The following is a 13,076-nucleotide window of genomic DNA, read 5'->3' on the forward strand; positions in this document are numbered from 1 at the left end:
CTGCTGTTTATAACAAATCTTTTACTGTTTGTTTGCAAAGCTAATCTGAACCATAACGGGCTGTTGATGTTTCCTACCTGTCTGCTTCCATCTCGAGGTCCCACCTGGAGCGTCCACGCTGATATAGTGTTAAACGCTTTGACTACACAACTCTCTGGAAACAGGTCGGCAAGCTGTTCGGCATTCGAGGGCCCTTCTCGGTTTATCCGCAACCCATTGCTGACGTCCACCAGAGTCTTTCCAGCTAGCGCCGGCTTTAGGCACACCAGCGTGGAGTGATGCTCAGGGAACACAGCGACAAAGACCAGGTCTGCCTGGCTGGCCGCCTCCATCTGGGAGGTCACCTGGAAGACAAAGAAAGAAACAGTCTGTATCAAGAGGAGTGGACGCACAGTAGAAGTACATACGATAAGCACAGGAATATTATTAGACATTAAAATAATTGTGTCCAGTTTAGTATCATGTGATGAACTAAATAATCATCCAAAAAATTATGAAACCCCTAATTTTTGGCAACTTCTGTACATTTTATTATTACTCTTACACTTATGATCGCTCCTTTCACTTCAAGTGTTATTCCAAACAAAATGTATCTCTTTTATTTATCATAATAATGTAGTTATTTTATCTGTTTTCATATTTGATACTTGTAATACATCATTAGTTGAGTTAAAGGAACAGTTAAATATTTTGGGAAATGTGCTAATTCACTTTCCTGCCAAGACTGAGCTGAGAGGATCGATACCACTCTTATGTCTGTTTGCTAAACATAAAGCTAGAGCCAGCAAGCCATTAGCTTAGCTTAGCATAAAGACTGGAAACAAGAGGACAAAGCTAGCCAAAACAAACCTCTAAAGCTCACTGATCACTAAATATCTAGTTTGTTTAAACTATACAAAGACCAGAATGGAATGCTAAGCTGTTTCCAGTCTTTATTATTTCATTAAATTTTTAGCTATTACTTTAATAAAAAATATATGAAGGATTGCAAATGTTAGCTAATCTTTTACCTCTGTCATATGACTGTGTCATGAGAAAGTTACCATAGAAAACATGCAGCTCTAAGTGTATGAATTAGGATATAATTCATCACATTTTCATTCAAATGACTGTACATATACGCATTGATTTATATTATTTGGAGGAGAATACAAATATCAGATATTCTACCACCCATAAAGGTTGATGCTGATACTGAAACGCACCTCATAAGCTTTTCAGAAAGCAGTTGAGTATAAATAAAATGTATGATATCTGATAGAGGGAATGCTTTTTAATGCTGATATAGTCTGATATAACAGGACATCCTTCAAAAATGATTAACTTCTTTATGCTGTTCTCATACCACAGCTGACTCGATTATCTGTTAGGTACAGTACCAACAGTTTGGACACACCTTCCCATTCACTTGAATGAGAAAGTGAGTCCAAACCTTTGACTGATGCTGTGTATATATATATTCAGGATACTAACAGCTATTATCCCTTGTGGTTTAAGTATGAGTAAATATATAATTATCACCACAGGGAGAGAAACAAAAACACCAGTTACATGGTGAGTGTGAGTGTCACTACGGGAGACAGGCAGACTGTGTGTGTCACCTCGGCCTCTTCGGGGAACAGAGCCACGGAGCGTTTGGGGGTCCGGCTCCCCACCACCACCTGGTAACCGGAGGCCACCAGCCTTCTGGCGAGCGAGCGGGAGAAGTCGCCCGTACCCAGGATACCAATCACCGGAGTGCCAGGTTCAGACACGGAGGCTTCGAGGTGTCTGGAGCCTCCTCCTTCGCCTCTGTCTCGTATTAAAGGCCGTGACATTTCATCAAGCATAGTGCACTGACACACAGAGAGAGGGGATACGGTTATTCTTTTGGTTTATGTGTATTTGCATCCATATTAATTGACCTGGTTCCTACGATGTACAGTCACGATACAGAAACAAGAATAAAAAGCAAGAAAAACTTTGTTCTAAAGCCGTAAATCTGCAGTTATGATGTTATTGTTCTTGATAAAATACTACTGTGAATTACACATAAAGATGCTCCTTTTTAGAAGCCAAAACTAGGATTCCTATTATCTCTGTGTCTCTATTGACACGTCCTACATCAGTAACTCGCATTGTCAAAGCAGTGAGTAGCGACCCAATAATAGCATAAGTATAAATGGAGATCACGCACCCTAAATACAGCAGATACATCCGCCTGTGTAGCTAGTACACACAGCTGGCTCAAAAATAGCCGTCATAATATTAATTTCATGCACAATTAACAAGCAAGTGTGACATTTACCCACTGAGTGATTCGATACATCCAACCCACATGACGTACGGTACTTACATTAGCGGTGGAAATACTTTAAGTGTTGATTTCATTAAAATGCTGCTTTGGTAGTTATCCAGCTTTATGGCGAAGTTACCCGAAAAGCGTGACTATTCATAAATAGTCGTAAATAATGTCACATAATGTATTGAAGCTGGTCGATACGCGATAAAACATTAAATTGACAGAAATTCATATTGAATTTCGCTTCAAAAGCAGAAAAGCAGACTTGAACCACCTTGCTTGTTGTCCTTGGCTGAACTCGTGGAAACTTTTCCTCCGAATAAAGTTACTTTTCTAAACACACAGGGCGACCAAGACAAATAAAGACGTCTCCTTTTAGACAAAATAACAGCTCACATTACATAGTTTAGCTTCTGTCGGTGTTTAAAGCAACGTTATTACTTATTTACAGTTAGTCACTCACCCCGCTTTCTGAGCTGGTGCGCTTCTTCCTGATTAGATGACGCAACTGACCAATCCACGCCCTCGCCACGCCTCCACGTGTGTGCAGAAGATAAAGTAGAGAGAGAGCGCGAGATCCATGATGAATGTGATCCAGAAAAACCACATCAAAACCCGCTCATTACTAGAACAAAACTAACTTTATTTATAAGCTGAGAAAGATAGGGGGGATTGAAGAGACAAAAGGCAATACATGAAAACCATATTAAGTGTGCATGTCTTGACAAGTGGATGGATTATCATGAAATTTAGAGCAGATTCTTATGGTGCCCACATGATGTATTAATGACTTTGATGACCTCCCAGCCTTTCTTTTCCTCCACTGCCACCATGAGGTTGACATCTGTGGTTTTTAGTGACAAAAAACAACAAATATTGGATGTGTTGCCATGAAATTTGGTTCAGAGATCCCCCCTGACATGAATTAGAATAACTATTATGATCACTCGATCATCAGGTTGAAATGTTAATGTGTCCAATGCTTTGGTTTATGAGCAAATACCAGAAAAATGAATGACATTCCCATGTCTGTAGATACTCATTATTATTTCAATGGTTTTAGTTTATCTCCTGAATCATTTGTCATTCTGTTGCAAAAAGAAGAAGAAGGTTTAATAATTCTCATATTCTCTCATTGTGACCAGGTTTTTAACAGCATTTTCCCCTCTTTTCTCCATCTGCAGCTGTTGAACTGGTGTATTTGATAAACTGGCCCTGGGATTAGAATGAAAAAGCAAAAGCAAAACCGTGTCAAAAAGATGTCTGACCACAGGTTACGCACTGTCAACATGACTTCATCATGTCTGCCTTTGCCACTTGCAAAAGGTTGAATCCCCCCGGCTCGCATTGCTGCATCAGTGCCACACTCAAACACACACACACACACACACACACACACACACGTCCATGCATGCATGCTCTCCTACCTTCTCTTTCACGCTCTCTATCTCTCTCTGTTATGGCTTCATGTTTGTTTACCAAGCTTAAGGTCACAGTCCCTGACATATATATCTGATTTTTGAGATTTTTCATTCAGAGGTATCGATTACTGGCGTCTCCAGGTGTGGTAACCCATTAATCTTACGAGTCAAATCAATTGCAGCTATTCTGATCCAGTGAAAAACAGATTTCAGCTCACAACTCTCCCTAAAATAAGCCCGATGATCTGGAGTGAAAATGTTAAACTTGAAATTAGTAGATTGCAGGGTGTCTTAACCTTTTCTGGCTTTCGATCACTGTTTTCAGGCATATTTAATCATGACTGATGATATTTAAATGGCTTAGATGAACTTGAACTATTGCGGCACAGAAGCAAAGACACGGTCATAAACGGTTAGTCAGAGACGGACAGGTACAGCTGTGTTAACATCTGACAGGACGTCACTGTCAGAACGTTACGTACAGGAAGGCATTTTCTTTCCGCGCTTTCAAGGACGGAGGTGTCTTCAGTGCCCTTCATCAGGGATTAGGGTCACATGTTGAGACAGGGGCTGATGTTGCAAGTTCTCATCGCCGTCTTGCTGTGGCTCAATTAGGGTTTAGTACATAAAGTGTGACATTTTAGTCTGAATTAATACAGTATGCTCTGCTAATCTGAAATGAATATAATTACAGTGTTTCACCTATAATTCACCCAGTAATGAAACCACAGTTATATAAAAGCTTTTATACACGCTGTTCTGGTTCCTGCTGGTCACCATGTGTAGAGGTTTATCAAATTAGAGGCTCGTCATCCTTTTTGTCTTCTTCTTGAAAGAACAGTTTGACTCTGTCTGTATACTAAATATGCCAGGAGAAAATTATGGCTCTGTCCATACATATTAGGATTAAAGGGGTAATATTTAAATTCAGCATTCAATTCAGATATAAGGTAGAATTTAAGGGAAATCAGGGTTTGTTTTGAAGTTGTTGTGATATTAAACTTATGTTTAACTTATAGGGAATGTAGAGGAGATGGTCAGGATTAAAGGATTACTTTGTCATTTTGGGAAATATACTTATTCATTTTCTTGCTGAGAGTTAGATGAGAAGATTGATACCAGTGTGGCATCAAAAATGCAAAAAAGGCGAATAAGAACAATTCCTGCATATTTCCCTCTATGATATTAAACAAAAGGAGTCAGAAAACATTCTCCATGTTTCAGTTTTCTACCCAATTACACACAGTTTAACGTCTGAAATCAGCTAATGATGGTCTGATTCATTTGTCACACCGTATGGTTTGTGTGCATGACGCAGCAGTCCACTAACATGCAGCGTGATTAGAAGCGTGGCATTGCCGCAGGGCGGGATCAGCTCAGTAGCAGCGATGCATAATGTGGACAGTGTGTCGTGCGTGGCTCAACATAGCCTAAAGATACAGTTCACTGTACTAATCCTGAGTAAAGGTCATTTCTGCAGTCATGTAGCAGTGTACTGTGCTCTGTTTGTCTTCCTGCATACTTATTTTTAAGGGCTTGTTTTGCATATGATTATTGCTTTGTCATTTGAAAATATGATATAACAAACTGTATGACATCTCCAGCTTTGCCTGGGCTGTCTCATCCTCAGATATTTACCTCTGTTTCATTTTTGACCCAGCTCTTATGACTCGTCCTGCTCGCTCTCACCTTCAGACATCAGCAGCCCGGCAGGAGCCATGTTCTGGGGAGTCAAAGCTCAGCTGAGCACAGGATGATTTTGCTTGAGGTGTGGAGAGAGCTGGGGGGGGGGGGGGGCTTCTGCAGTGTGACCGCAGGGCTCCAGCTAAGCCTTGTCTCCGGCCTCTGAAGATTTCTTCACATCGCCTTGAGCTGTAAAGCTTCTGTTGTGGATGGAGGGCCTGTGCTCCAATTCCAGGTGCTTAGTTCCCAACCTACAGTTTTGAAGTATTTTAGCTCCTTCGGGGGAATTTTTGAGCTTGAGGACAAAATCAATAGGCACTTTTATTTTCAGTAAGCAAAGGCTCTCTTTATTGAGTATGTCAAAAGCATATAACTAACCATACAACCAACGAAAGGCATAAATAATAGTCTCATTCAGCGGTTGTGCTCATAAACCACAAACAAGTGCACAGTGGCCTCACTGGAAAAAGGAAACAAAAGAGGCTTAAGTGGTATTAAAGACATCTGTATGCAATAGAGTAATGATTGCCTGTGCGCAGCAATAGAATTTTAATTTGTTGGAGTATCTAAATTCATGGCCCGTGGCTCTCCACCTCGTGAAACAAGACATCAAATACATCCCTGCAGCTGGGGAGCTCGCAGCTGAAGGTGTTGACAGCCGTCTGACTTTTTTTGGTCCATTTCCTGCATGTATTATCTGCTCCCTCTGTGTATGAGTGAAGTGCAGTTGGTCATTTCATGTCACCACAGCGAACCTGCCCTTTAGCCATCTGACCTGACTTTGAAAGGACTCCTTGTGGTCTGAGTCGAATATTTGGTCGTGCATTTAGCTGCAGTTAAGTTTACGCTACTGTTTAAAATGTACCAATGTTGAAAGTACAATTATTTACATCTTTATTTTGGGGTGTCTATTGGATGTGATATATCTGGACATTCACTGTAATGATCTTCTGATTACATATCTAGAACATCTAGCATGCAAATGGATCACATGACCTCAAAATGATTTTTTTTTAAAAAAGAAAACTTCAACAATGACTTACATAATATGTTAGATAGGTTAGACATAAATCCAAATCCCTAATTTTATAATTAGGATTAATTGATCTATGTATGAAACCATAATTTCCAATGGAGATGAATAAATAAACTATGCACTAACCCTATAATATATTCCACCCATAAAAACTGACATACACAGCTCTATACCGTTGAGATTTAAAAAATAAATATGCAACAATTTGGCATTTTGAGGTTATGTATAAATATACACATGGATTGATATATTCAGGAATACAGTAACAAATATATTTTTTCTCCATGTAAATATTCAGTGTTCTTTACTGAATTTGCATTTTAAATATTTATTGCCATTTAGAAAAAAAAAAAAAACTTAATGCACCTGCTTAACCTTCCTCCTCTTATCAAGGCAGTCAAACCCAAACAGAGCACTTCCTGTTACACATTTTAAAATAAAACTCTTCATCGACAAAGATGTTGCAAATAATCATGTCTCCTGTTAATATTATGGTTACCCTGGTGAAATATTCAGATCATTCACTTAAGTAAAAGTAGCAATATAAAAAATACTACATTACAAGTGTTATTGTTAGTGTTATAGGCCTATTATTATATTAATAGATCATTATTGTTGCACTGTACTTTAATGTAAGGTGCAGTTAATTTTAACCGCTTTGTGTCCTGTTGGGTAGTTTACTCCGTCACAATGTATCACCTACTATAACCTGATCTTATGATTTATGTGTAAAATCTTAATCCGGAAAGAAACAGATAAATGTGGTGGAGGAAAAAATGCTAAATGTCCTTAATGTAATGGAGTAGAAGTATGAAGTAGCACCAAATGGAATATTCAAGTAGCCTAAACAAGTAGGCATCATCAAAATACAGTACTGAGTAAATGTATTTAGTTACATGGTGACATCTGACTGCAAATGATATGCAGACATGATGAATGTGATCCAGACAGCAGCCTTAGATTTTAGGGTTATTAAAGCTGTGGTTCTGATCTCCGTGGCCAAACCTCTCTCATCCATTTGAAACAGGCCTAAAGTGTCATGAAACGAAAATACGCACTTAATTTATGTCTTTCTTTTCAAATATTTTCTACATTGCAAAGCGCAACCAGTCTGTAACATACTGCTTTAATTTGTAGGCCAGATCTTCTATCTTCCGGTCCTCTCTTTGTTAACTTTGACAGCTGGACGCAGCTGGTCGCAGCTGTCCGTGCGCTCTCATCCATCCAGCCAAGACGCGCAGCCGCTCCCCGGTCACAGCCGCTGGGGATGCGCACTTAATTAACTTTATCCTTTAGTCTTTTCTCCTCCAGAAAGTCGCTCTGTCCTCTGTCACGATTCCCCTTCGGAGCGGCTCCAAGGATTTTCTGTCGTCCATTGGTCCCCGAACCGCACGGAGGAAGTGGTCGGTGGTCTTTGTGGTGACCGCTGTCGTGATGGTTTTGCTGGCCCTGGCCGTCGCTGTTCCCTTACTGCTGCTGCGCACCTCAGGAGCCTCGGCTCATTACTACGAGATGATGGGCACCTGTCGGATGGTTTGCGACCCGTACAGTCCCAAACCGGGAGGCGCCACCGCCATGAAGGTGATCCAGAACGTGAACGGTGTCGAACCGCAGCCCCCGATGGCGCAAGGGAGCCGCGGGGAGCCGGGGCGACCGGGTAAACCGGGACCTAGGGGCCCGCCGGGAGAACCAGGACCCCCGGGTCCGAGGGGGCCACCGGGAGAGCGCGGCGGCGACAGCAAACTCGGCTTCCCTGCATTAACCGGAGCTGCGGGGGCTGACAACGGAGAAGCAGAAGGTGTGAACTCCTCCAACAGTTTCAGGATCGCTTTTTACGTCGGTCTGAAGAATCCACACGAGGGATATGAGGTGTTAAAGTTTGACGACGTGATTACAAACTTGGGAAACCACTACGATTCGAGCACCGGGAAGTTCACCTGCCATGTGTCCGGGATCTATTTCTTTACCTACCATGTGCTGATGCGGGGAGGAGACGGGACCAGCATGTGGGCCGACCTGTGCAAAAACGGACAGGTAATGTTTCAATTATCAGGAACGTACAAATCACTTGTTCGTGGAAACATTAAGGGGAGCCATTACACTTATGTCAAGAATAAGAACAAGGATACAACAAAGCAACAGATTTGATTCCATTGGGTTTAATATAAAAAAACATTAGAATGTTCCATACCAGATTATCCGTCAAAATGCGCATTTTACGCACCGAAAGCGCACAACACTGCCGTAGGATTGGTCTTTTATTCTCCTTAACACCAGTTATATAACTACATATTCTTACAATTCATATCTTTAATGAATTCAAGATAACATCAGTGCTATGTTGGTCAAATCCAAACATGTCTGCGTGCCCTGCTTGGCAGTAACACTCATGCGTAAATCCTGTTTGGATTAGTGTTTCCTCTCTGCTGTTTACAGCTCCAGCTGCATGAGTGATCATACATGAGTGTTGCCTTGTCTTAAAATTATGAGTGTCCTTTATAGATGCTGCCAAGCAATAAAATTCTAACTCAGATAAGCATTTGGCTATTTTTTAAAAATTCTTTTCACCTAATTTCCTCAATGTTTTCCTTGGATTTCAGTTTAGAATTAAAGTATTTAAACACCAAATGCTATTTTTGTGACTGCTTTTTCACTAGATTAACTTTTCTCACTTTCTATTTCTATCGTATTCTCTTGTAAAGGAAAAAAAAACCTTATTACAGAGAGTCTTTTCTCCTTTTTTCCAGGTTCGGGCCAGTGCCATAGCTCAGGATGCAGACCAGAACTACGACTACGCCAGCAACAGTGCCGTGATGCACTTGGACTCTGGAGACGAGGTCTATGTGAAACTGGATGGCGGCAAAGCTCATGGAGGCAACAACAACAAGTACAGCACCTTCTCCGGCTTTATCTTATACCCTGACTAAACACCACAGCAGGGCCAAGGACAGTAATCATCACTGAAAACTGTTTTCATCAAAGTATACGGTCAAATATGTTTCTCTCCTTTTGAAGACAATGCACAAACTGCTTATCTGTTACTGTATGTTCAGAAAGCTGATGTTCCAGGTTTATTTAGAGCATTTACAACCCACACACCTAACACCCCATAAATTATCTGAGCTGCGAAAGCATAATGTCATTCTCATGAAGCACTTGATGCGGTGTGTGACAGCAAAACTAATCTAATGACATTAAGGTGTAAAATAGGCTTTGGGGAACAATGATTGACATTTATCACCATTATCTGACATTTTATGGCCCAAACAAGTAATTGGAAAAAATAATTGTTAGCTACAGCCCTAATTTCAATAGAACTGGATTCACTCACAGTGGTGAAGTAAACTTGAGTAAAATTTTTCAGGCGAGTTCAACTTTGACACACAAATTTGTGCCATTGAGCGTGAGCAAGCTGACCTATAAGAGAACAGCAAGCCTAAATTGGAAGACGCTATTGTAGCTCATTAGCCGTGTCGCACCACCACCTTTTATTCAACCACCTCTGTCGTATAAACTGCTCCACAAAAGAGGAATAGTTTACAGACAGTTATGAAACAGGCATCAATGGTACAAATAGTCTTTTGAATACACTGAGTGAGCTTATTGTCCCGTTAGCGACTGAGCTAATGAGCTTGCTAACTGATGGTTGGCAAGCAGCTAGCTTGGAGAGCATTTTCCCCTCTTCAGTAATTCTTTATTGAATGAAATGCATAAAACAAAAAGCAAGGGGGAGTAAACATCCCTGTTTTCCCAGACGTAATTACGACTTTAAAGTTGATGTGAACGCTATTTACAAGTTGGAAACTCGTAATTACTGCAACTCCGAAATGAAATGAACGCGGCAGTAGTCTGGATGTCACCAGGCTTCTAGAGCTATTTCGGTAAGACGCATGGATGAATTTTGCTTTGCCGATTTCTGGTGTGACCAGGCCTTTACTGTAATAACTAGAATAATGACACTTCTTAGACAAATGGTATTTCTTGTTTTAAAAGCCCACTCTGCAGTTTTCTTTTTTTTTTTCCTAAAGAAAGCACATCATCAGTATTCATGGCAAAAAGCATACAGTACATCCTTCTCCCCATGAGTCACCTGTCATGCACCTTAACTGAGTGAGGTGGACCTGTTTTAGGAGACAGGATCAATAGAAATGGTCTGACGAGGTCAATGAAGGAAGGTAATAGTGCCAAAGCTGACAGACTTCACGTTCTGAATGCAAAAAACTAGTACAGGCCATGTTGTGCTTTAAGTAGTGTTCAATGTTTCAGACAATAACCAATAAACACACATGAAAGATACAAATGGATGTCTTACATCGATACTGAATCTGTTATATTTTGTTCTGCCAATAAATATTGTTTGACAAAAAGTTTGCTTTGTGTGGGAATCTCTGACCAAGTGAGTGAAAGCGATGACACCAGTTTGTAAAAGTCAACGGAACAATTGCCATTTCTGCACTTTCATACCTTTTGGTGTTTCCTGTTTAAACTAATATCATAATATCAGAGCTACATGTTTGTGTGAGCAATCTGTCCGTACATATTTTGTTCCACGCTTGCCTGAAAACTGTTAGATCCAGGGCTTCCTGTCTGAATGTGTTGCATTAGCCTACAGACTGAGGTGTCCTGCGCCACAGCTCACAGGTTCCAGGTGCCTCCCTGAATGTCCTTCGCTCCGCCGTAGCTTGCAGCTAGTTTTAGTCAGGACACCATTCTGCTCTCCAGCGTTTTGTCGTACTGCAAACCACTGTAGCTGCTTTTATTTAACAAGGTGACATTGAGGTCTGTATCGGTAACCTCACGTGTTGTTTAATCTAGTGTTGAATGCTGAAAATCTTCCACTTGTTTCAAATGCCAGTCGGCTTGTTTGAAACTAGAGCTGAAACAATTAGTCTATTCATCAATTACTTCAACAGAAAATTAACTGGCCACTATTTTGATCATTATTATTAATTTCAGTGGTTTATAAGGCAAAAATGCAAAAAAAAAAAAAATCTCTGATTCTGGCTTTTCAAAAGTGAGGATTTGAATCTTTACTTTGATATATATGATAGTAAACTGAATAACTTGAGTTTAAGAGTGTTTATTAGTCATACGAAACAAGCCACTGATGATTTTAACTTGAGCCCTGAGATATGTGTGAGATGTGATTTTGTACATTTTGTCACTTGTGTTTTACATAGACCAATAGACTAAACAATGAATAGATTGATTGAGAAAAAGTAATTAGTTGCATCCCTACCCAGATAGCATACAGAAATGGGCCACCTCAGGTGATGATGCGGCACTGCTGGCCTTCTTCTGGCCTGGACAATATGGATGTGAGCCTGAGATGACCCACCTGTAAAATAGCAAATATGGCCCAGATATCTCAAATCAAATCTGGGCCTTTTTTGGTAAAGATGCAGTGCTGTCAGGTATGTGTATTCTAGATATGGGCCAGTTCTGGTTTATCTGGTTTGTTCTTGGATGACTTGCTTGTGGCCCAGATCTGTGAAACAGGAGCGGACCGCCCAAGTGCCATCATTCCACACAGTATGTGGGCCATATGAAAGTGCTGAAAGTGTCAGGTGTGGGCCACAGATCTGGGCCACAGCAATTTAGCTATCTGGGTAGAGCTAAGTTATCTTATCCTATAAATGAAACTCTAAATTTAAGAAGATGTAACTTTTTAAAAGGACCATTTTTGACATGCATCTCTCAACAGTAACCACTACTTCTGTAACTCACATGCTTTCATTTCAAAGGACAGCAGGATGACTTACCAAAATGCTGTAGGCCTCGGTAAGTTTTCATACTTCATTGAGGTATGCTGATGAAACATAAATGAAATGCTTTATGTCTTCCTCTACAATGAGTCATCTTAGATATTCTCAGATATAAAGCTGAGTGGAAGCTGGTGGCTGCCGGCTCCTGTGTTTCACTTTTGATTAACTTGTACTGAGATTTGCAAATGCTTCCCCAGACTCAAATATTGCTGTAAGCCTTCATTAAGATGATGGCTGTTTTGTGTGTGTTTGATTTTTTCTTTTTGTCTCCATCTCATCCCCACAGGAACACACACAAAACAGCTGTTTACACACCACGCCTGTCAATTTAAATGGAAATCATGGGAAACAAATATTAGCATGTCTGCTTAGATAAATCTCTATTAAGGTGTTGGCTTATTTTCCTGCTCTACAAACTGACTCTGTCCACCTCAGAAGGGATTGTCTTACTCTTAAACTGCTAAAAAAAACCCAAAACAACAAAGAGAAAATGGTACAGTTTATGTGCATATATGCAATAATATGTTCAATACAAATGGTAAACAATTTGTGTATGAAGAAAGCGTGTGTGAGCCTATATATTCCTGATTACCTTTGCAGATAGCTGCTTGTAGTTTCCATCTTCATATGTATGTATCATATGTATGTGATGTTTCAGAGTTAGTAGTGTTCATGCAGTTTAGAATGAGTGGGAAACATATGTTTATGCTAACGTAACTGACATTACGTGGTCAAATGTCATTAGCATAATATTTTTTTAATTTTGTAAAATGTGATTTTAAATCTTACGAGTGAACATCATTATTAAACAGCATTTTGTAAAGTTTAAACCTTGCTTCGATCTAAACAGGTCATATATTAGCAAGCTAACACAAACTTTCTCAGTTGGT

General features: G+C 40.2%; 2 protein-coding genes across 8 annotated transcripts in view; one reads left to right on the forward strand and one right to left on the reverse strand.

Annotated features, from left to right (window-relative positions):
- Positions 1–13,076, reverse strand: part of LOC121892176 (metalloreductase STEAP3-like) — a 166,818-nt gene that overhangs the window by 5,746 nt on the left and 147,996 nt on the right. For 2 of the 7 annotated variants that reach the window (XM_042405059.1, XM_042405058.1), the window contains exons 4-7: positions 8,393–8,437; positions 2,745–2,815; positions 1,602–1,835; positions 78–344 (exon numbers count right to left, since the gene is read on the reverse strand). In XM_042405059.1, coding sequence (XP_042260993.1) covers positions 78–344; positions 1,602–1,835; positions 2,745–2,815; positions 8,393–8,437 — 617 coding nt within the window. The other 5 variants (XM_042405060.1, XM_042405061.1, XM_042405062.1 and 2 more) reach the window with 5 other exon arrangements.
- Positions 4,593–11,310, forward strand: LOC121892180 (complement C1q-like protein 2). Its single transcript, XM_042405069.1, has 2 exons — positions 4,593–8,455; positions 9,169–11,310. Exons 1-2 carry the CDS (start codon positions 7,856–7,858, stop codon positions 9,346–9,348), a joined length of 780 nt encoding a protein of 259 aa, XP_042261003.1. The 5' UTR covers positions 4,593–7,855; the 3' UTR covers positions 9,349–11,310.

Source organism: Thunnus maccoyii, chromosome 24, assembly GCF_910596095.1.
Source record: "Thunnus maccoyii chromosome 24, fThuMac1.1, whole genome shotgun sequence".
Taxonomy (NCBI): domain Eukaryota; kingdom Metazoa; phylum Chordata; class Actinopteri; order Scombriformes; family Scombridae; genus Thunnus; species Thunnus maccoyii.

Coding starts and splice junctions, on each gene's coding strand:
- LOC121892180 (XM_042405069.1), top strand. CDS start 7,856: ATGGTTTTGCTGGCCCTGGCCGTCGCTGTTCCCTTACTGCTGCTGCGC. Junction 8,456..9,168: donor ACCTGTGCAAAAACGGACAG/GTAATGTTTCAA, acceptor CCTTTTTTCCAG/GTTCGGGCCAGTGCCATAGC.